General features: G+C 42.4%; 1 protein-coding gene across 20 annotated transcripts in view; it reads right to left on the reverse strand.

Annotated features, from left to right (window-relative positions):
- The window catches only part of tnika (TRAF2 and NCK interacting kinase a), a 112753-nt gene that overhangs the window by 53365 nt on the left and 34426 nt on the right, over positions 1–24962 (reverse strand). For all 20 annotated transcript variants that reach the window (XM_050061072.1, XM_050061071.1, XM_050061065.1 and 17 more), the window contains exons 3-4: positions 5158–5214; positions 1910–2035 (exon numbers count right to left, since the gene is read on the reverse strand). In XM_050061072.1, the coding sequence (XP_049917029.1) occupies positions 1910–2035; positions 5158–5214 (183 nt within the window). The remainder of the gene's footprint in view (positions 1–1909; positions 2036–5157; positions 5215–24962) is intronic.

Consider the following 24962-nt stretch of genomic DNA (forward strand, 5'->3'; position numbering starts at 1 on the left):
CACATTTACTGTTGCATACTTTGCCCTCGTATATATCGTACCCTGTTTTCTTCCGGCAACAAGCAAAGCTCTCGCGAGATGACGTCACAGCCGGGAGGAGGTGAAGGGTCAGGGAAACGCTTAGTATGCTATTTACAGAGATAGCACTGGCGATCTGAACCGGTCAGTGGCGAAAAAAAGCACTTTTAATATGCAAACTTATACGGGACGCATTTGCCCCGATATCTACCTCGCGGCTGCCGGCTGCATCCGCCTCCCTCAATACTGAACCAATTTTAAAATGAGTTGTACCTATGGATCATATGCACACATACTCATGGGGAAATAGGGCCCAGGTTGAAAAATACTTAAGTTATCCTTTAAGGAAGGCAGAAGTGACAATTCCACTGGCTGCAGCTCTCCAGTTCAGCTATGACCTGGTTTTGTCCGTCCACCGCATGGCGTCTTACAGGTGCGTTTCAGAAAAGGGGCATTTTGCCTCCCAAATTTTGTAGAGTTTGTTGATTTGGTCATTTGTCCTTGATATTCGTGCTCCTACCATAAGTGAGTAAGCAGGCTAAACAGTCAAATAGTTTCTTTTTGGTCTATTTATAGTGTTTATAGTTGTTATCCTACTTTGCTGTGCTGCAGCCTACAGACAAAGTTAATAACATTCGAAGTCCAGTTATGCAGCCAGCCAGGGTGGCTGCTTAGCTGCCTGGCGGATATCTGCACTCTACTGGGTGCACTGTTCCAGTTGGATTTATATGATTCCTGATATTGATATTGCTTTCCGCCTCTAATCCAGTATCAGTCAGGCTCCTATCATGTCTCTTGGATGTATTCATTTTTATGGGCCGCTACTGCACAGAATAAAAAGTGCTTTCTTCAACATGCTGCACATTATAAAGAAAATACACAGAAGCCATAATCACATTACTGTAATAGCATTACTAATACACAGAGCAATGCACATAAACAACATGAACACACAGCCGTGTTACAGACTCTCTTTCACTCCGCTGAGACCACAGAAGCTTCTGCATATACTGACTCAACGGGGTCACGGCGAGATCACATGAATGAATGGCGCCCATCTCTTGACCCAAACACAATGTGTCCATTCTGTCCACCCCGTCTCCATCCTTAGTTGCCTCATGCCTTCATCCGTCCTCTCCTCTCCTTATTCACCCACCCCGGCGCTACATCCGATGAGATTTGCGGGCAAAATTTCAGCCGGTCACTTCTGGCCCCGCTTCAAGCTTCTCTCATCATCACTCTGGATTACAGCGAGAGAGGAAGTTGGCGAGCCCTCTCATCCAGGCTGCGCACGTGAACTCAAAAAAGGAACACACTCATATGCATAAACATAAGGAGACACATGTCAAAGCACACAGACATGCACTCACTAACACACATCCACGCACACATAGAGGGAAAACAGGCAGCTGTCGAGTCAGGAGGAATTATGCAGGCAATAGATCTGGCCGCTGTGTGCATATGCATGTTTGTGCGTGCGTGTGTCCCTGCATTGTTGCTTGATGAATGCTACAGGATCAGAGAAGAGAGAGCTCCCTTAGATCGCGTTAACACATGATTTATAGCAGCATCCACCCAGCTACACAATAATTCCTATCCTTTATATCTTTCACACACACACACACACACACACACACTTAAAGTGTGTATACATATTCCAGTGCACACAAACCTGCAGTCGCTGCGTGCATGAGCAAACGACACACACTTCTTTCACATACAGTAAATGTAACAGTGAAAAATGGAAAGTACCGTCTTCTTGTTCTGCTCTGTGGCGCTCTAAGAGACCACAGCCATCTTCATTCACACGGATGCATAGAGTTGCAAAGGTGCAGACAGAAACATGTACAAACACACACACACACACACACACACACATATAATGGCGTACCCATAGCTGGTCGTCTATGCCAGGGGGGTTTTTCTTGATGAAAGCTCCGTAGTAGGTGGCGATGTTCCGATGGTGACTGTACTTCTTCAGCATGTTGATTTCTGCTTTGATCTCCTCTTCCTCATCCTGGCACACACAAGGGGAGAAATACAGTATCAACAACCGTGACCTCTATGTTTGACCCCTTAAACATGACTGTATGTTACACCCAACTGAACATTTGTATATCAGTTATTTGCCCAATGTTATGCTGGATTTGTGGAGAAAACTTTGTTTTTCTTGCATGCCTCCAAACTGAAAACATTCTTGATGAATCAAAGTCATAGGGGTCCACGTTCAACAACAACAAAGCTATATAAAAACATCTATTTACAGACTCACGCAGGATTCACGACTCCTGCAGTGTAATCCAAGTCTCATTCATCCAGTCATATGCTCAGTGCCTCCCAAACAGACAGCCCTTTCTGACGGGAAACTGAGGGTAAAGTAAAACCTATCTACACTCTCTTCAAAGCCAGACTCCATTGATAAAAACAGTAATTTTACCTTGCTGAAAACAGGAGCTGCTGCTCTACTGCTGCCTCCATCACTTAGCTAGTTTGTGTTATAATGTGTATTTGGTGAATCCAAACTAACCCTTTCAAACATCAAAGTAAAACAATAACACAAACTAAGTAACTGAGTCTGGCTTTGCAGAGAGCATAGATATGTTTTACTTTTAGTTAAGTTCCCTTTTTGAAAGGTGTCTGTTTGGGAAGTTCAGAGCATAAGATTGGATAAATGAGACCAGGATTATACTGCACAACTTGAATGGGAGCTTGTAAACAGAAGTTTTGAAAGAGTTTTTCTGTTGTTAAATGTGGACCCTGATTACTTCAATTCATCAAGAATTTTCGGTAACACTTTACTTGAAGGTATCTACATAGGAGTGACATGACACTGTCATAACTATGACATGACATGGTCATGAACCTGTCATGAACATTATGTACATGTCATAAACGTTTATGACTGCTGTCATTAAGTGTCATTCGGATTTTGTCATGACAAGTTGACATTGTTTGGGTTGTCTTGATTATGACAACTTGACATTAACAAGAAATGCACCTCTTTTTGTGTTTATGACAAGTTGACATAATGATTATTATTGTCATGACAAAGACATCTTCTGGTAATGTCATCCTGGTTAATGTCAAGTTGTCATTATAAGGACATCCCAAACAAATTTAATGTCAACTTGTCATGACAAAGACAACTTCTGGTAATGTCATTTTAATTAATGTCAAGTTGTCATAATCAAGACAACCCAAACAATGTCAACTTGTCATGACAAAAACCAAATGACACTTAATGACAGCAGTCATGAACGTTTATGACATGTACATAATATTCACGACAAGTTCATGACCGTGTCATGTCATAGTTATGACAGTATCATGTCACCCTTATGTAGATACCTTCAAGTAAAGTGTTACCAAATTTTCTCTCATTTTGGATTATTCGTTCACCATGGAGACATGTGAGAAAAACAAAGTTTCCTCCATTAATTTAACATAACACGGGCTGATTTATTGATACACTAATGCTTACTAAGGGAATGGAGTATTCCTTTAAAATCTGAAACTCAAGTTATGAATGAACTTTATTTATATAGCACCTTTCATGCACAGAATGCAGCACAAAGTGCAAACCATACATTAATACAACACTTGTTCAAGGAGAAATGAGAGGAATAAATACATTAATCAATTAATACTTAATCAAGTGATATATTAAGAATATTAAAACCGATAGATGCAAGTTATAGGCTTTATTAAAAACATATGTTTTGACTCGTCGTTTAAAACTGTCCACTGAGCCACCAAGTCTAAAACTTAAGGGCAGGGTGTCCCATATTTGTGGGGTGTCGTAGCTCAAAGAAGCGTCCCCAAATGTTTTGTAGTGACATTAGGAACATTAAAAGAGCAGCTGAGGAGGATCTCAGGGTTTGTGGGGGGACATAAGGTGATAGGGAATCAATTATATCGGAGAGGCGGTGTCGTTAAGAGCCTTAAAAACCAATTCTAAATGATACTGGGAGCCAGTGTAGGTTACGTAAAACAGGAGTTATATGGGCTCTCTTTTTAGTTTCTGCCAGACTGGAAACAACAGCATGAACAAGCTTCTCAGCATCTCGCTGGCTCAGTAGAGGTCATACCTCAGCTGTATTGCTTAAATGATAACATGCAGTTTTTGTAAATGAATTAAAATGAGCTGTAAAACTGAGATCAGAATCTGGAATGACACCGACGGCTCGTGTTTGTGTGACCAGATGTTAATAAGATGGTGATACAGCAACAGGAATAAAGTTGTTGATGGATTTGCAGACTGGATCCATTTTAATTCGGGGGAAAAAACAAAACAAACTGTTGTTGCAAAGCACACAGCTGGGCGCTAAATTATCCACGATAGCATTACTTTTTAATTAGTTTCGTTTTAGGGGGTAACTGCCACAAAGCCAAAAGCTGAAGCAAGTTGTTGTCGTGGCAGTTGGTTACTTAAAAATCTAATTCCTTATTCATTATGCACAACGTCAGAAAATTATGCCTTGATTACTTCGATTTAGTGTTCATCAGCCGTAAAAACAAAAACACTTGTTTTAGTAAGTTGATTTTGTACAGTAGCTCATTAAGTTAGAGATGTTGTTCGTTTAATTTTCAATCATCAATTAATTCAGTTGTTTATTTTTATTGTATTTAAGCAGATTATTCACAGAAAGTCATTAATACTGTTTAGTTTATTTGTTTATCCATCCTTTGCTCATTCATTCCCATACACCTGCACATATTCACATCCTTATTCAGTCATTCATGCTCTTTTTCATTCATCAGTTCCTTTGTTGCCTCATTCCTGCAGTGCTTTATTGTTTCGCTGGCAGCCGAGCGCTGACAGCGAGGCGTAGGGTGAGAGGATCTCTAAATATAACTGAGATTCCCTCCTGCTTTACAGACACGCCTGAGACCACACTGCTGTCCTAATACCTCCAGCTAATATTACCATGGCAATAGGCCTGTCCTCATTTCCTCTCTGCCACATCACACGCACACGTGCACGCATGTACACACACACACACACACTGGCACTGACTCATCGCTCATAATTAGATGACACGGTCGACGGCGGTATAATCACTTGAGATGATTTGCCGTGCGTGGGGATGTGCGTGTGAGCGCGTGCAGCCAGTGCGTGCACGTAGGTATGTGTCTTACCCCGGTGACATCCATGACCTTGATGGCTGCCAGCTGCCCCGTCTTAACATGGCGACCCTGGTGAAAGCAGGAGAGGAGAGGGACGGTTGGAGACGCAGGGAGACAAGAAAAGATGGAGGAAAAGAGGAAGGAAAGAGAAAAAGAAAGAAGAAAAGAAACATGTTAACATCCATTTAACGGTTTTACAGAGAAACAGATAGTTGTACGTCTGTCAAGCACTGCATTAAAAACACGACTCTGCAAAGATGATCCAGTCCAACAGCAACAAATACAATATGTGACCTTGGCTTTTTTAGGACTGCTTAAACATCACTTTTGCCTTTTTAAAAACACAATACAGCACAAAACAAGTGTCACCCATCCTTCAAAATACTCGATGATAAGCTGCTATTATTCCTTTTATTATTGCTATTATTAAGTCTTTAAATACAAGGACTGACAAAGGACAACAACTGTTTTCTGATGATGCTAAAGAAAAAACAGAACTCCCTCTGCACAACCAGTCTCAAGGATCAGGTGCCGGTCGGCTGCAGGAACATCTCAGATAAAATCATCAACATAAACCACCACATGCTAAACTGAATTACTGTGATTTTATTAGGAGCGAACAAGAGTGATTCTATTGAGCGCACCTGAAGACGCCACGGACGGAACGTGTTAGTCGCTCTTAATAAAATCACAGTAATTCAGTTTAGTGTGCAGTGCTTTACGTTGATGATTTCATATCAAGTTTTTCCTCTAAAACATTCAATGGTCATGATTAAATATTCAAAATATAAGTTAAAGGAACGCTTCATCACCTGAATGAACATTTGTGTATCAGTTACTCACAATACGGTACGCTGAATTTGAGAAAAAAAATCGTATTTTTTCTCGCACGCCTCCATGGTGAACAGAGATTCCAAAAATGGAGAACATTCTTGATGAACTGAAGTCATTGGGGTCCACGTTTAACAACAACAACACTATATCAAAACATCCGTTTACAGACTCAAGTCTCATCTATCTAGTCATACGCTCATAAATTGCCAAACAGACAGCCCTTTCTCTGAGGGGAAAGTGAAATTTATCAATGCTGTTTCAAAGCCAGACTCCATTGACAAAAACAGTAATTTTACCTTGCTGAAAACAGGAGCTGCTGGTGTACTGCTGCCTTGATCAGTTGGTTAGTTTGTGCTTTTATGTGTATTTGGTGAATCCAAACTAACCCTTTTAAACCCCAAAGTGACATGATTACACAAACTAAATAACTGATTGAAGCAGGAGTCAACCAGCAGCTCTCGTGGTCAGCAAGTTAAAATGACTGTTTTTGTCAATGGAGTTTGGCTTTGCAGAGAGCGTTATTAAGTTTCACTTCAAATTCAGTTCCCTATAAGAAAGGGTTGTCTGTTTGGGATGTTCTGATCATAGGACTGGATGAATGAGACCAAGATTATACTGCACAAATTGTATGAGAGCTTGTAAACAGTTGTTTAGATATAGTTTTGCTGTTGTTAAATGCGGACCCTGATTACTTCAATTCATCAAGAATTTTCTCCATATTTGGATTCTTTCTTTACTTGAGGCATGCGAGAAAAACAAAGTTTTCCTGATGAATTTAATGTAACGTGGTGAGTAATTGACATACAAATGGTTGCTTGGGGGGATAAAGTGTTCCTTTAAAGTCAGAAACTCAAGTTATCTGCTCCTTTGGGGCAACATGAGCAAAAAACACAACTCTCACGAGATTTTGAGACTTTAAAAAGTTTGTTTAAGAGTATTGTTTGTTGGCAGGAAATTCATTTTTTAGCCACCATGAGCTGAGAACACACCCCTCTTCTTAAGTCAGCCTTTTCTAAGTCATGTGAATACACTGTATGTGGTCAAACAAGAGAAAATATGGTGTCCTGACGGTATTAAAATCAAGAAATGACAACAGTTGCACAACACTCGTCTGCTTGGTCAACATGATACCCCTTTATGCCACTGTGACTGACATGTAGATGCAGCATCAACAATAAAAATGGGAAATTGGAGTCAAAATCAGCTGACAGTGTCTCAAAAGAAGAAGAAATGACCACACAAAGACAGATACCAATCCACAGACTTGGCTGTGTTGTGTAATATCGAGGCTAGGCAGATGCCTCAGGGAGCTAACAGGCGAGGAACCGGGAGATTGGAAGCTGAGGGGCGAATGGAAGACCCAAGTGGTTTGTTTGCAACAGAGCATCTGTGCCTGTGATTAGCTAATGAAGCTAACCGGGCAAGAGACGCTAAAACCACTGACGGCTATTACTTCCACCTGTCTGGAATCAACTGATTAGCATGTTACAGTCTGAGCAGAGCAGCTTAGCAGCAGTGGCACAAACAAACAAATACATACACACGTAGCCGAGCATACACACACACACATATTCAAAACAAGGGCAGGATTGTTTTCTTGGTGGAACCGTTACAGTATAAACCAGATGGCATTAAGGGTCTGGCTCTAAAACACCTCCTGAGGGCTTTAATTGAAGGGTCGTTCTATTAATGAGCGCCACAGCCATAACAGAGGCTGGGAGCATTTGCAACACAAAGTGTACTATGGGAAAAAGTTGGTTGTTTCACTGCTTTGCAATTCATTTACAGGAGTGATTTTACAGTAGCAGGACCGTCTCTGCACCCTGCCACTGGTCATTAGTCATTCTCCCGCCTCACATTCTTCTTTTATGTCACTTTAACAGATCAATTGTACCCACAGGCTCACCAACACTTACACTACTTGATGAATAGCTTGTGAGTTGGAGATTATTCAACAGAAACTGTTATTAATTGCAAAATTATGTAGGCAGCCCAGCAGCTAACTTCTTTTACACACGTTTTACAAAGTCGCAAAACTGGTCAGTGGTCAACATAATGATATGAGCTCTATAAAGGGACAAAAAAGGTTCTATTTACCAAAGATGGCACAATATGCTGCGCCAATGGTACGAAAGCGTATACACTTCCTGTCTCTTAACTAGGTGCAGTCATCTCTCCCGCAACACCCCTCCTTGTTTTAAAGTGTTGTGAATGTCCAGTGGATAGATAAAGCAGATTCAAAACTTATATACAGTACAAATTTAATGTTTGCGCCTTATTTTGTCGCTCGTTTTTATCTGCTAGCTTAATATCTGATATCAACCCAGTACATTATCGTATATGTCGTTGCTGGATCTTGCAAGAGTGTGTTGCCGAGACAAAGACAGGTCTCGAACAAAGTTACGCTTTGTCTTACCTGCTCTGCACTGACTTCCTGTTACATTGAGAATTGATTTTTACGTCCTTCTCCTTGTATACAAAGCCCTACATGGACTAAGACCAAACTACATTGCCAACTCCCATTTGCCTCCAAGAACACTGTGATCATCTGCTGCTGGTTTATTGGAGGTTCCCAGTAACAGCCGGAAGAAGATCAGGTATGCAGCCTTTGTCAGTTACGCCCCAAAGCTATGGAACGCAATACCTATAGATGTCAGGGAAGCTAGCTCGCTGAATATTTCTAAAAGAAGTCCAAAAACGTTGAACTAGCTCTGACTTTCCTGATACAGGTCTGAAACTCTTTCTATTTACGCTTCACGTTGCTGCAACTCCTTTAAAATCTGACTTGATTTTATGTTTTATAGTTTTACAATTCTATGATTATATGCACATTGTGCTGCATTTCTTGTATGAAAGGTGCTAAATAAAGTTTATTATGAGTGTTCTCCTCATTTGTCTCTCTGACAGATGTCATTTCAGAATGTTCGGAAAATATGTGGCTATTGAAAATGGGTCTAGAATTTACTTCAAAGACTTTGAGACGAAAGAATCGGTCATAATCTGTGCTCACGATCACATCTCCAATTTGAATGAATAGACTCAGGATGGCCGCTAGTCTCCTTACATAGGGGAGCCCACATCACACAGATACAGGAAATGACTTTAAAGTGCTTTGACCCATGCTTACCAACATTTTGGAGATGGGAAATTGGTGATATAGATGGTGAAGTGGAAGCCTGATTTTAGAAATTGTCAAATATTTTTTTAGACTTGCACCGATTAATCGGCAGTGCTCGGAATCGGGCCGGTTTTCACTTGATCGGCCGTGACCTGCGACCAGCCGGTCAGTCTAACATATGCCAATTCAAAACACCGGTCAAATTTCTGCTGCGCCGCATGATTGACATTGTGTAACATCAGCAGCACACACACACACGTGCAACTCACGGCTTGGGAGATGTGAGGAAGTGAAACACTGGCAGCTTTTCACCTTAATCATTCACGCACACATATCAAAAGAGAGAAGGAGAAAGTTGTCTGCGTGCCGAAGATGAGCGTGTCCGTGTGCTTACTGGCGGGCGCGTCCTGAAGACCTGTGTGAATTTTCCACAGGAGATATTTTTACTTTTTTGTCTATACAAGAAATTACCCACAAATGCTATACACCAATAATTATTATTTTATTTATCCATGTTTTTATTTATGTATGCCTTTTTTAGTTAGGCTATTAATCTAATACTGAAGTTATATTTGAGCAAAAAGGAAAATGTTTCTTAACCTGTGTCACTGTTTTTGTTTGTTTGTTTGTTTGAGATGATTATTGAAAAGTTGGTTGTATCTTGGTTAAAATGTTCTAATAAAGGAAAGATAGAAAATATTGCAGTATCTTGTGTGCTGTAAAGTGGTTTGAAAAAAATGAAATCGGAATCGGCCCTCCAAACACTGCAAATCGGAAATCAGTATCGGCCCAAAAAATTGTAATCGGTGCAAGTCTATATTTTTTGGCACATGCCATTTTTGACTTTTGTCCTTACACTATTTTAAAAATGAGACCCCAGGTCCATTTGTTTTGAAAAGGAAGAGACCTCTACAGAAAATCTGGCTCCCGGTGAAAACCTCTTGAACAATAAACACTAAAGGAATCCTAACCAGGAGTTCACGCTTGGCACATGGTAGACGTTTCAGCTGGTTGCAATCTGCAATCCTCACCACTAGATGGCACTAAATCCTACAAGCTGCTCCTTTAAGTTCCTTAGACTGTGGGTCAAATTCCAAATTAATGACAAGAAAAAAACAACATTACATCATTTTAACTTATGTTGTAAACAACCTGCTTTACTTGCTATGCTTGAAACATCACAACGATTTGTTTTAATTTGAGGAAGCAATCATGTTCACAGAGCAGCAAATAGGAAGAAAACTCTACAGTGGTACATTCGGTGGATTCCCACAAGACGACCGGCAATATGTTAACATCAGCTGAGGTCCCTGAGTGAGAGGGATTTAAAGCCGTGAGTTATATTTCTCATTAAACAGCCGCCGTTAAATTAAAAAAACTTTAAAACTTGCTGATTTATTGCTGAATGAAAGTTAGGGATTTAATATGATAATTCATTGTGTCACAATCCAACGCTGCACAATGCAAACTAAGCACCACTGGATGGCTGAACACTGTGATCAGTTTCTCTTTTTGCCCCACTTACACACACACACACACACACACATACACACATGCACACACACAGAGTCCAGCTTCTGTGAGAGTAAAAGAGCTGGAAAGATTGAACAGGGATTTCTCATTAGGATCAGACTGCCCCAATTCCACGAGCACAAGGACCGGCTTTGTTGAAGACCAACAAAGGAATTACAGCCACTTACAAACCAGAAACTTGCACATACACACACTTATAGACACACACGCACAAAACACAAAAAGATCTCCCTTTTTCTCCGCTACTCGCACAGACAGAAGAACTCGTGCAAACACCCACACATGTGCACACAGAGACATGAAGAAGGAGGGAGGGAGCATGATTGAGGGAGTAGGAAAGTGACCGAGAGAGAAGGAGAGAGAATGTGTCAAATAGATATTGGACATGGACATCATCAGTGCTGGATAAAGATTCATTACTCTCAGCCACCTGACAACCTCCCTCCTTTCATTTCGCCTCCTCTCATAGAGCAGTAATGTCAGCCAGCCTTATTAAATGACCAAGTGTGAAAGGAGCAGCAGAGAGGAATTAGCACTGTCTGTTCATCTTCATCTCTCGCTCTTTCTTCGTCCTCGCCCTCTTCATTTATTTGCAAATTCATAGAAGAAGGGATGGGGGTGGGTCTTTGGTTGTGTGAATGTGAAGTTAAACAGTATTTACACAGCAGTCGGCAGGATAATGCGCATAACAATGATATCACAACAATTCGGGAAGACAAATGATAAAATAATTAGTGCTGAAACCATCAGTCAATTAATTGTCTCATCAGCAGTCATTTATCACGCTGAAATGCCAAATATTTGCTGATTCAAGCGCCTCTAATGTGAGGACTTGCTGTTTTTCTCGGTTTCATATTATTGCAAATTTAATTACTTTGGGTTTTGGACTGCTGGTTGCACAAAACAAGCAATTTGAAGCCATTATCTAGAGCTCAGGGAACTTTCGAGGGGCATATTACACTGGCGGCCAACATTTTACACCAAACAATCCGCTGATAGAAAAATTGACATTTTAAAGTCATAGTTTGACATTTTGGGCAATTCACTTATTTGTTTTCTTGCTGAGAATTTGAGGAGAAGAACACTACTCACTCTCATGTCTGTGTGTTGGAGTATGGAGATGGAGCCAGGAGGTGGTTAGCCTAGCTTAGCATAAAGACTTGAAGCAGGGGGAAACAACTAGCCTTTGCACATCAAGTCAAGAAGAACCTGCTAATTTTGGTTCCAGAAGTGAGAACCAACTTTTCATGTTCTGAACCAGTTTATTTTTGGTCAAAATGCGTCAAAAAGTGTGGGAACTGGAACGAAACTGGTTCCATGTTGGTGGAAAAGGGGTATCACTGTCTAAGGAGCAGCTCCAGACTTTAGACTTGACGTCACAAGTTTGAGACTTACTTTTCTGGTGTCTGGCTTTGAGAGAGAGAGAGTAGCTCATGTTCACAAATATTGAATGAACTTTCCAAGGCCATGGAAATAACATGTTGGAATTCAAAACTGAGGTGGTGTTCCCCTCATAAACAGACATGAGATTGGTACTGATCTTCTCATCAAACTCTCTGCAAGAAAGCAAATAAGTGTATTCCCTAAGGATACTTTCACACCTGCCCTGTTTGGTTCGGTTCAATCGAACTCAAGTTTGTTTACCCCATAAGTGTGGTTCGTTTAGGCAGGTGTGAACAAACCAATCGCACTTGGCTGCGCACCAAAACAACTGGACCGAGACCTTCTTGAAGAGGTGGTCTTGGTCTGGTTACAAAGGAACTCGTTTATGGTGAGAACGTGATCCAAACCAATCGCAGTCGCATTACACATTGTTTGGGTTAAACATGCACAAGCATGTTACCTGCATAGAAATTCTGACCAATCAAGAGCAGCTTTCTCACGCAGGCATTTCAGCGAGCGCGCTTGTACATGCTGCCGTGAGAACACGAACCAACTCTAGGCAATTATGCAACTTTGTAACAAAATTATGCTGCCTTCCAGGCAAGTTTCTGAGCCTGTAAGTCACCACTTCAAGTCATGATTCACGACTTCATAGCGTTCCAGGCAAGTCACGCCAAACTGTCAAAGCAACATGGCAGACTGTGCAGGGTTTATGTTTGTTTATGATCACTTCTATCGCCAGTGGTGCCGGTTCCTTGCTCATTTGAGCGAAACGGAGGAGGAGAAACAGCGCATAAGGTCACAGATGCTATTATACTTTTTATTTTACGTTATCTGTGTGTTTGGAAACGTATTTTGTATTGATTTATTCTTGCACTGGAAACTAGCTGTTAGAGCAACTGCCAATAATGCGCTAACATTAGGGTTATTTTTGTCTATTTCTTACCGTGTATCACTTGCATCAACACCGCATCAATGGGGCTGCCATTGTTGTTTAGAGGAGTAAGGTAATTGATTCAGAGGGCTGTGTGACGTCAGAAGACGTAACTGGGAGTACATTGATCTGGTACGAGTTCACGGGTGGTAAGTTACGGGTTTGACTGCCGTTCCAGTGCACTTTCACGGGTAGAAGGTTGTAAAAACACGAGTTACGGGTTGCCTGGAATGCGCTATTAGTCCCTGATTCGGACCAAAGCAAGTAAACGCGAATCCTTTCAGACCTAGAGTTCAGACCGAGACCACCTCTTCAAGAAGGTCTCGGTCCGGTTGTTTTGGTGCGCACCGAGTGCGATTGCTGTGTTCATACCTGCCCAAACAAACCGCACTAAGGGGGCAAATGAACTTCAGTTCAACTGAACTGAACCAAACAGGGCAGGTGTGACAGCATCCTAAGACACCCTTATTTCAGCTCAACTCGATTGCTTTTGGTTTTCTAATTTTCGTCCACATATTTTTTTTGGAACTACCTTGATTAAGGTTCCAAGTGAGCTGAGCCAAAACTAGAAGGTGGAGTTTAAACATTGCACTGGTCAGAGAGAACCGTTCACTGCGTAAGCCCACTTTTTTTAACTAGCCAAGATGCCGTCAACAACAACTGCTATTTTTTTATTCAGGTGACCCAGATTTTTAAAAAAGTCAGCCCACAAAACTACGTCATACACACACTACACCATACAGTTAATTTAGTGCAGAAGTTCCTCTGTTTGGTTCCCAATGAAAGGATCCAGCAAGTGTCATGTTGGAGAGGATGCCAAGGCACTTTCACACAGCATTGCTACGGTGATCAGCTAAGAATCCGGTACTGTCTTTAGTAGAGAACGTAACAGAGAAAAGGACCTGGTGCCAAAAGTGATTTGAGTCAAGTCGAGCTGAACCATGCAGTGGAAATCACGCAGAAATGTTTTCTGCAGCCTTGTGAATGACAAATAATGGAGAAGGAAGATGTCATAAAGTATTAAAATACTTTTGTCATCTTCCTTCTCTCCGTCTTTCTCCGAAGGATGGCCCGCTCTCTTCCTGATCCGTCCCATTCAGACTGAGGAGCTTTGAGCCTCACAGGCCTGTTCATCCTATCCTCCACTCGTTTGTTGACTGCTTTGCCTCGGTGACCTAGATCTGCATTCTCTCCCTCTCACTTGCTATGCCTCACTCTCTTATCCCTCTGATTCTCTCCCTCATTATCTAACCCTCTTAACTTCTCACAATCTCCTCTTTATGTCTCTCATTATTTCTGCCCTCCCTCTAGATGTCCCGCTTACTTTTCCCCGTCCCTTGTATTTTCCGTCTCCATCTCTCATGTCTCGCAGCTCAGACCGGCAGCCCGTGAAAAGCGGGTCGTGCATGAACATGACTGAGCCAACGAACAGCGTTCAGCGTCGAGCTCGACAAGCAAATATGACACAGACCGAGGACTCCCTGCAACCCTTTCACTCTGCTTCTGCTAATGCATCTTGCGCCTTCTGCAAACCACAATGCACTGCAATGGGCCCGAGTGTCTCCGCAAAGCAAAACAAACACACACACTGAATACTTGGGGCACACAAATGCTTTCATCTAATACTTCCTATCTGTCAGTATGCTGTGCATTAACTTCAATCATCACAGAGACATTTTAAATGAGGTCTGGGAAATTATCTTCACGTGAGCAATCCACCATATTTTTTCCTCCTTCTTTAATCCTGTGGAAGTATTTTGACCAAATATGATAGCACAACATCTGTCTCACACACACACACACACACACACACCCACAAGGAGCTGTGATGCTGCCAGGCCAGGTGTGTTTGAGCGATAACAGACCAAATTGACTATGTTTGTTCCGCTTGGATGGCCGTGCTGTGATGGAGACAGCCAACTGATACCGAACTGATCTCCAATCAGCCTTCAGGCGGCCGCATCATGGAGGAGTCATTACTTGGCGTCATCCCTGCAGGTCAGTGTTTCTTCAACGGCTGTATGAAAATGGAGTGCGGGTCTTTTCCTGGCAGTCCACCCAATAAAATAAGAATATGTGTTCATAAACCAGGAACATTTACCCTCATTTAGTTTAAGAATATCCGCTGCACGTGTGAAAGTGTGATGGTTATTGTTTCATTCTGTCACACAACAAAACCAAAGGTAAAAACTAAAGACTCCTCTTCTCCCATTTATTGTGTGATGTTTCAAAGTCTGCTGATGAGATTTTAAATAATTCAGAGGCAATAATGCTTCTGTTTACTCCGTCCCAGCATTTTGTGATGATCAGTCCAAAGGAGACGTGTTGATTACAGGCTATAAGACGTAAGGTCAAACACAAAACCTCAAACACTGCAATTTAATGCAATTAAATGAAATAGCCTCACGATAAATTCTACTTTTGTGGGCTTAAAATGTAACGTTTTCTACGACCGTGTCACACAAGTATTGACTCGTTCCTTAAAAAGGTATTTCACTGCTGTCAAGTTGGGCTTTTCATTTAACTGGGCTGTCTATGCAGGAGAAAGACGCAAATACTTTTAGAAGTGGCGCTACATGACCAGAGAAAACAAAAAAAGGGCTGTGGCATATACTTTTGCTGTGGTGGTAGAAAACCTACAACCACAGCTGATCAATAAAGGCTCCCAATCCTGTTGGTGATGTAATGCAAGCTTTGACACAGGGTTCAATATGGCTGCTGGCTGATAACAAATGATCTTGTATTAAAGCTAAACAGGAAGCTAAAATATGTTTCTGAAAACATTTGAGGTGAGAAATAGTCAAGAGTAGGGCTGCCCCCGACTAAGAATTTTCCTAGTCGACCAATAGTCGTCATTTAGGGCCACTAGTTGACTAGTCGCCCGCATGTTTACAATGTTAATTTAATTATTAAATGATATATTTTGGGCGGGGCAACACAATGGTTTGAGTTGAAGGTGTGAGAAAGAATAGTATCAGTAACATTGTTAACACTGTGCTACATTACAGAGAAATACAAAACCATACTAATGAACCTTCATTAATATAGGCCTATATTTTATCTACAAGTGCACGTCACACACTGAGCGAGCCGCCTGTTAATGACGCTGTGGGCTAATGGGCATGTAGCTACTTCCATGTTTCAGATGATACATCATGTTTGTGTGTGCATTGATCCATAACATTCTAATGTATTTGGACTTCTTTATTGTACAGCACCCAAACAACCATCAACAGTAACTGCACACTAATCTGAGCTATCACTGAAGAGTAATCCAGGTGTAATTCTGATTCAGAGACCACTTATCATGTTGTCTATATGAGCTTGTACTATAATGAAATGAAGGGATGCAAAACAGATTTCAGGTCCAATATTACGGCACTATCTCATCTCTCATCTCATCTGTCCCCTTCCATGTGCACCATGAGGGAGGCGTCAGACTGACACAAAGTACGGCTATTCCAGTAATTATCATCAACACATAATTATGATTAATTGCACCTGCCAAGAGAAAGTAAAACACCGGTAAAGCACTTGCAGGTTCGCAGAGGACTGTGTGTGTGTGTGTGTGTGTCAGGATGAAGAAGAGGAGGTTGTGTGTGTAATGATTCTCTTTTTACGATTTTGCTGCTGCTATAAGGAGCCCAATGTGGGGGGGAATAAACACACACACACACACACACACACACACACACACACACACAGGAGCGCCACAGGCTGCAAAGGGAAGTATCTCTTCATCATTCTCAGCTTGCAGCTCCAGTTAGACGAGACCAACCTGCCTTAATACAACCTGCTGCTGGATATCATGACACCCAAAGCTTCTGTGTGTGTGTATTCTACGTGTGAGCGAGAATGCCTCCACAGTGTGTGTGTATTTTGTTTGTTTGTGTGCGCGCCCGTGCCCTTGCCAAGTCAATTACACAGACCCCCCCTCCTCCTCCTTTCGGACACATTTACTATGCAGGACACTTCCTGTCGTAGCCTAGCAACAGTCTTGGCTGGCCAGAGTACAGTGGGCACGACACTTAAACACACAAACGTACACACACGTACAAAGAGAGGGAGAAGACGGGGAATAAGAGACTATTATCCTGATGTGGGAGAGCTGTTATTTAGAAGAAGGGATGGGGTGAGGAAAGGAGGGAGGGAGGGAGAGGAGGAAGGAGTGATTGAGAAATGAGGGAGGGGATGAGCCGAAGAGTAGTTCGGAGAGCGAGCTGGATTTCACAGTGCATCTGTCCTCAGTGTGTGCTCGCTGTGTGGCCAAGCTGCAAGGTCAGAGGAAAGCATCCAAATTTGACTCCAAAATGGCCGAGTGAGCGAGCTGTCGGGTTTAAAAATAGATCTTTGTTTGATTTGAGGTCTATCCTTTACATTAACCAAAATTTAAACACCTACACCGCTGGTTCTGCATGTTTTAGCCCATTAACTACAAATCTCATTACTGGGGGACAATTTTTAAAGCCAACCTTATTATGATTGATTTCAGACTTTCAGGAGAGCCGTTGCTTTTTATTCATTTCACTAAGCATCTTACAGAAACTTAATTTTGACAGTCATTACTGCAGACTGTTCAAGTTTTATGTTTAAGTTTTTTAAGGCTTTCTCAAACTTCCTATGCTTTTATGACACGTGCTTCACACAACAACTGCCATATATTCAACAGCTGCTGCCATTCGACGTAGAATGTCATCAAGAAACTAAACTAATCATGAGACAAGTTCAGTAAGGAACACTTTATTTCCATTTGCAGTATTATATTTGGTGGTATGGCTCTCTTCTGGGGCCTCTCTGCCTGTCCTCAGGCCTACCCAGAAAGCTTCCTCCACATGTGTACTTAGAAAGCCGAAGGCGGACAGAGCACCCCTCTCCGCCCTTCCACGCACCTGCGTGGAAAGCCATAAGGCAAAGAGAGCACTGTCTGCCCTTCCACGTGCAGACAAGGAAAGCTTGAACTGAGTGAATTCAACACTGCCATATTAAAAGTCAGTGCACTTTTTGCTGTATCACAACATGGTCATCAACTCACCACCGTTTCTGTTTATTTCTATTTTTATCTCTTATTATTGGACATTTTACAGTTGGCTGCCAAAACAAACTTTTTACGGGGCGGCTGCGGCTCAGAGATAGAGCGGGTCGTTCACTGATCAAAAGATGGGTGGTTCAATCCCTGGGTCCTCCAGTCCTCATGTCAAAGTATCCTTGGGCAAGATACTGAACTTGCTGTGAAAGCACTTTGAGTAGTCGGAGGACTAGAAAGGTGCTTACGTTCATTAAAAGTGCTTGCAGTCCATTTACCATTTTAATACAAGCAACAACTCAAATGATACTTTTCACACAGCCATGTCTGCTTATGATTTGTCATCTAGGTTTGGCTCACTTCAAGGGAAAATTTTTGAACCTGGACCACATGTTCCCATGTTTTTCTGTCTAAGCGACTAATGGAGAAATCTATTTTTGAAACTGGTCCAGTAATGAGAGAGACCGCTGCCGCCACAGCAGCAGAACAGGCTGCAACCTAATTCTTATAAGCAATTGTGCACCTTCAATTCACGTTCAATAAAAGTGCTAGTTTTTGCCACTGACAGGATCAGATTGTTATCATGAGTGTATTACGACATGACGGCAAGGACTCTACAGACAAATGAAATGTTTGTTATTGTTACCAAGTCTCGCTGAAGGAGAGGTCTTGTTCTGAAGTCTTGTGAGAGGTGACTTGTTGCATGTTGCGACAGAAAGCATAGCTTAATGTTTCCTAAGAGATTTTCAATGTACGTGTGAAAACATGGGAAAATAGGGTTTTCTTTTCAATTTACATCTTATATTTTGCCGGACAGCGACAGTACGCGTAACGTCAAATCAATTTTCAAAGCCTCAGGAATGTGGTGCAACCATTCGATCCTACCACCTGTATCGTTCTTCTTTCGTCTCTTGATTGTAAAGGCTACAGGAAGACAAAAAATACTGTGCATGCTAAGCAAATAAATGCACACATACACACTTACTCATCAAACTAGGAACAGATTGCCAGATTATGTTGCCAACTCTTTGTAAAAAGGAAATGGGTCACGCCATAATCCTAATCTGCCGTCATGGTAATCCACGCAGACACAAACAAACACAAACATCAGGCAAGAATCGACTGAATGGCATCCAAGCATACTCTCCTGGCGCAGGGCCTGTCGGCATGGTAACAGTATCATGGGGCAAAGTGGGTTATGGGATGTCCCCCTGGGCTTTCAATCTATACATTTTCCTTTCTGTCAGTCTCTGTGCGACAGGCAGGCCCACTGCTGTCACACACAACAAACTGTAGTTCAGTTGTGTCGGGGTTGAAGGATTTCAGACAAGCGGTGTTTCAGTCTGTACCCTCGTATCAACACAACTGCTGGTTCTAGTCTGTGGGTTTACAATCCCAGCATGCTCAGCGGGCGCCGGAGCTGCGGAATTAAAGCTACTTTCAGCTAACAAACGATACAAACACAGTTTTGCTCGAAGGAGTCCAAAGAAATAAGGGGGCAATGCTAGCAGACACACCTCATTGCAGTTCAAACACCTGCAATCATTCCGCATTCACACGTGCTCACACACAACCACACACACACAGAGAAGTGCACGCACACGCTGTTGTGGAATCAGCGAGGCAGTAAATAAAAGTGACAAAGGCCTCCATTCCAATCTACTACTGCACTGCCCAGGAAATATAGAAGCACCCCGAGGCTGCTCTCACACTCACACATGAGAAAGCAAGAGAGGAAAGAGACGGATTGAGACAGCGAGAGATTTAAAAGGAGAGAAGATATAACGCGAGCCGGCGAGGGTGAGGGAAACGTATACAAGCAGTTTGTGGGAAAAGGAGGTAGTCAAGAAAGAGAGGCGGAGGTGATGAAAGATAGAAAAAAGAAAGATGAGAGGAAGAGAGATGGGAGCAATGATCTGTGGAATAGTCCGGAGGGCTTTTATTGATGGGTGAGAGGGGGGCGGGGGGGCGCAGGAAGGAGATGCTGAATTTTGCGACAGGCAGCATGCGGAGTGTTGATTCCACTCTGAATGAACCGGTGTTATCTGCTAAAGCCTATTGAAACAATAATCTATCGGCAGTCTGAAATATAGCCGTTCATTAACCTGCCCGCTCGCAGTACAACAAGCTAATTAACAAGCCGGTGGACACACAAGTGTACCAGAAACTAATCGGGGTTAGGGAAAGGATTTGGCGCAGCGCTAAGTAATCACAACACACAACAGTTTAAATAGGGGAAACAGAAGTCTGCAAACAGGCAAACACACACACTTTTGATCACATGCAACAAAAGCACATCTGTCACTGCCTGTGGTGGTGTGAAGGTGCTTTAAAATGAGGAGACAGAGTGCATACACAAAGGTGTGTAAGTCCATCCTCATGCAACAGGAGGTGTGATTCAGTTTAATGTCATGAATGTGAAAAGGTTTGTGTGTGCAGTGGCACCGCCAAGAGGGGGCCAGAGGATGCTCCCCTGATACCCCTACCCCTGACGAGAATTGGAGGCTGATACTTCTGTGTTTAAGGGTGCTTTCAGACCTAAGTCATCTTGCTTTGGTCCGAATCACATTTTGTCACAAAGTTGCATAATTGCCTAGAGTTGGTTCGTGTTCTCACGGCAGCATTTACAAGCCAACAGAATTTCCATGCGGGAAAAATCCAGGAAGTAAACAAAACGTTGAAGAAGAGTACACTTGCAAGATAAATGTGACACTTTCTAATGTCACAATGGAGGGACAACTACGCAGGTTGATTTTAGCGCTGCTCATCGTGGACTATATTGCTGTCATTGTTCATTTTAGTCAAACCATACAGTTTGAAAACGAGGCGCGGCTCCAACTAGAAAACAATGTTATCAGCTGTTTACGACTACTGAGACATTCACATATGCTCACTGACACTGCAACTCTGGTGTGTCAGGACCTTAATATATACGTGGAAACAACTTTACCGCTTTCTCCATGATACTCCTCTGGGGCAAACGTATTTCCATACAGTACATAGAGAAATGAGGTGTGGCAGTATGCTGATAGCAGATAGCAAACGAGTGCCTGTCAATTTAGATTTAGTCTGATTCACCAACATACGCACAAAAGAAGGAACAAAATCAGCCAGTATTCACATGTCATGAATCTAACGGTAGGTTTGTGTGTGCACTCATACTATCCACAGACTAAGAACATTTCTGCGCACACATTAGTGAATGAGGCCCACTGGAGCTGTAGTGAAAGGTGGTATAATGTTGATGTGATTATCAAAAGAACACTTCACTGTCTGTTTTTGCTAAAAACTAGAGTTGATGATACCGATACCAGTATCAGAAACGCCTCCGATACTGCCTAAAATGCGGTATCGGGTATCGGCGAGTACAGCCTATGACCAATCCGATACCACATAATGCCTCATGTCATTACGCATATGCACGCTACAGGCAAACAAAACGGAGCGGAGTTTAAAAAGCATTCTACTGTAGCCTTTAAAATGTCTTTTTACCAAATTGTGTGGCTGCACTTTAACCTGTGTCTTGATCTGTGTCAACACTGGATAATAATAATAATAATAATACTAAAAAAAAGTTTTATGGCATTCATTCTACTATTATGTATTCATTTCTTAATAGTTTACATAGAGTTTTAGGAGTTGAGAAATACAACAATTCATATCCCATCCATTTTTATTTTACGCGCTGGTATCGGATCGGTACTCGGTATCGGCAGATAGCTAAGGTTCAGGGATCAGAATTGGTATCGGGAAGGAAAAAGTGGTATCAGTACATCTCTACTAAAAACCCAGCACATCGCATGAAAAAAATTGGCAAGAATCCTTTTCTCCACATGTTCCTCAGCCAAGCAGCAGCCAAGGTGCACCTGAGCAGTGCTGTTCATGCGGGCAGCGTGACTGCTCTATCCTGTTGACATGGTGTACAAAAAAAAACCCAAGAAGGTTCCACAATGCAAACATGCTACTTCCACAGGCAGTATGGCCCAGGCGCAAGGCATCCATTGGTATCAACCACGTCGGAAAGAAGACTAAATAAAGCACCGAATTTAGGCTAAATTTTGGCGAGGGAACAACTGGCATGGCCATTTTCAAGGGGGCCCCTTGAACTCTCACCTCAATATTTCTGAATGAAAACTGGTTCTATGCGTATCCACAAGGCTTGTTCAAGAAAATTTGTTGTTCCTTACAAACAATGTACCGCTTCAAAATAAAACTGTGTATTTGTCTTTTTAGGGAAAGGACAACCAGCCTATTTAAAGAACAATCAAACCCTTAACACGTATATATATATATAGACGTGTAACACATTAAACCAGGACTGTTATGGTACTCGAACTGTTAACTCTACCAGTCCATGCACATCAGAGTTAGTAATATTAACTGTAAATTAAGAAACCAAAGTGTTTCAGTATGCTAGTCCTTAACTCACTTAGAGTTGGTTCGAGTTCTCACGGCAGCATTTACAAGCGGACCAGATCAAATGCCTTGCCTGAGAGAGCTGCAAACGAACCGCACCAGAGAAGGTCTCAGTCCAGTTGTCTTGGTGCACACCCGTGTGTGACTGCTGTGTTCACACCTGCCCAAACGAAATGCATTGAGGGGGAAAAGGAACTTGTGTTCGATTGAACTGAACCAAACAGGGCAGGTGTGCCAACCCAAGATTTTCAGTGGCCTTATTTCAGCTTGTCATCATCATCAACCCTAACACGATAACCACTTGTTGGATGGACATTTGTGCGTGTCCACAGCTTATTCATGGTCGGCCTTTTCGGCTGACCCAGAGTGACTGAAACACAAAGTCATATATAAACAGCTTTACACCAAAGTGAGTTGTCCATCTGAATTGCTGTGACACCTCTAAAACTGTTAACTCTATCCCATCACAACCAGTTTCCCCAACTAACATATTATCTAGCTGAGTTTCCGGCTCATTTACACAGGTTAACTCACTAACGCACTTACTGACTAATTCTCTCTGTTAGCCACTGACCTGCCCACTCACCCACTTATCTCTCATCTCAAATCAAACTGCCTCTTCAGAGTCACGACAGACACACACGCACACACACTCCCCGCTGACGCTACGACACCTGCAGAACAAGCAGACACACAACTGGAGGAAGAGAGAGAGCAAGCGAGTCGGATTGGAGAGCGGGCACGGGAGGAGGAGGGCTGCGGCGAGGAGGCAAAGCGGCAGGTTCAGCACATCGGCATCACGCTCCGGCGGCTCTGGAGGTCAAATGAACAGCCGGGCTGATTTACTGTACAGACTGGAGGTGAGAGAGGGAGTGGAAGAGGGAGAAAGAAACAGCTGAGCGAGGGCGCAAAAAAAGATGAACAGTAAAAGGAGGCACTCCAGTGTGGGAGAGCAGGGATGGAGAACAAAAATGAGGAGCTAAAGGCTGTGAAAAAAACACATTAGGATAGAAGGAATGGAGAATAATAGAGAGAGTCGGAGCTGGTATAGGTTATTGACGAACCTATTGATGAGCAGTAATTCACACAGTGGGAAAAGAAACCTTGGCTAAATAGCTCTTTACAGTGCACACAATCAATTAAAGAGTGGGGGGTCTGGCTGGAAAACATAGAGCAGAGAGAGAATGAGACAGAAAGACAGATGAAGAGAGACGGAGAGATCGCTATTGACATCAGGCATGGCTAATTGACCCTGGTCTGGATGGCAGGAGTGCATTGTGGGTAAGTGGGGCGTGTGGCCTTGGGGGAAGACAGAGAGGATGTAGGCTAATGAACACTGCCAGGTGTGAGTGTGTGTCGCTGCATGTGGGTTGGAATGAGCACATCTGCTGTTCCCACGGTAACAAGCAACATCCACCCTGGTCACGGTTCGCAGTTCATTCATAAGGACTTGGGAGATTGAAGTGTGTGCGTGTGGAAGTCAGTGTGTGCAGACAAACGACAAAAACACAGCAATCGAGAGGGGCAATGACACGGTGTCAAACTGTAAACAACCGAAACAATGCTCCACACCAGGGACACACACTATATATGGCAGCACATATATCCACTTATTGTACACACGGATAAACACACACCACACCCGCACCCTATAGCCCGCAGACACTCCCAGCTGAGACCTTCTGGCAGCATCCCCATTAGCACTAATGCTACCATATAGTACTACATTGTTTATTCATTTACATTATCACGCTAACTGCAATTTACTGATACAGCGAGCATAAATAGCCTCCACGTTTCCTCAGAGAGGCCGGGAATGAGTAATGTACTCCGCTCGTACACAAAGCGCCACTCAGGTGTTGTTGCCAACGGTGAGATTACTGCGTTCTGGTGGATGTTTATATACTATAAAGAAAAGTGACTATCTGAGTCAGTCAGGCAGAGGTGAGCTGCTGTAATCTACTGTGCTGTTTGCAAATAATTATGATCATCAGTCAGATTCATGACTCTATTTACGAGAATGTCTTCGCTGAATAGAAGATTGTTGTTAGTTTTATGTCTGTAATCAAAGAGACAGGAATCATTTCAAAAAACTTGCAGCCCAGTCACCAGAATAATATGTTGGTATTGTACGTTTCTGCATACCATGGATACGTTACATTGGTTTGTTTCACAGGTGTGACATAGTTCAGATTACATGTATATGAGCTGAGTGTCTCATCAGGAGGAGGAGGGTATGGCAGACAGCAGCAGACAAGTGGTCAAGACCAACAAAAGTGGGAATTTTTAACAAAAGTTTGGGACATTTCCAGCCATGTTTGGAGCAACAAAACTGGGTATTTTAGGCCAAAACATTATGTTTTCCTAACCCTAACTAAGTGGTTTTTGCATAACTCTCTCATACATAAACAACAGAATAGGTAATTTTTTACAGACTTCCATAAGGACATATACGACAGTCCCAAAAAATACAAATATTTGTGTCCTGACCATCGCAGTGTTAAAAAAAACCCAAAACTTAACATCATAAAATAGCAGCAGTTCTGCTACAGAACTACTTGGTTAGGTTTAGAACA

This window comes from Epinephelus moara, chromosome 14 (genome assembly GCF_006386435.1).
Source record: "Epinephelus moara isolate mb chromosome 14, YSFRI_EMoa_1.0, whole genome shotgun sequence".
NCBI lineage: Eukaryota > Metazoa > Chordata > Actinopteri > Perciformes > Serranidae > Epinephelus > Epinephelus moara.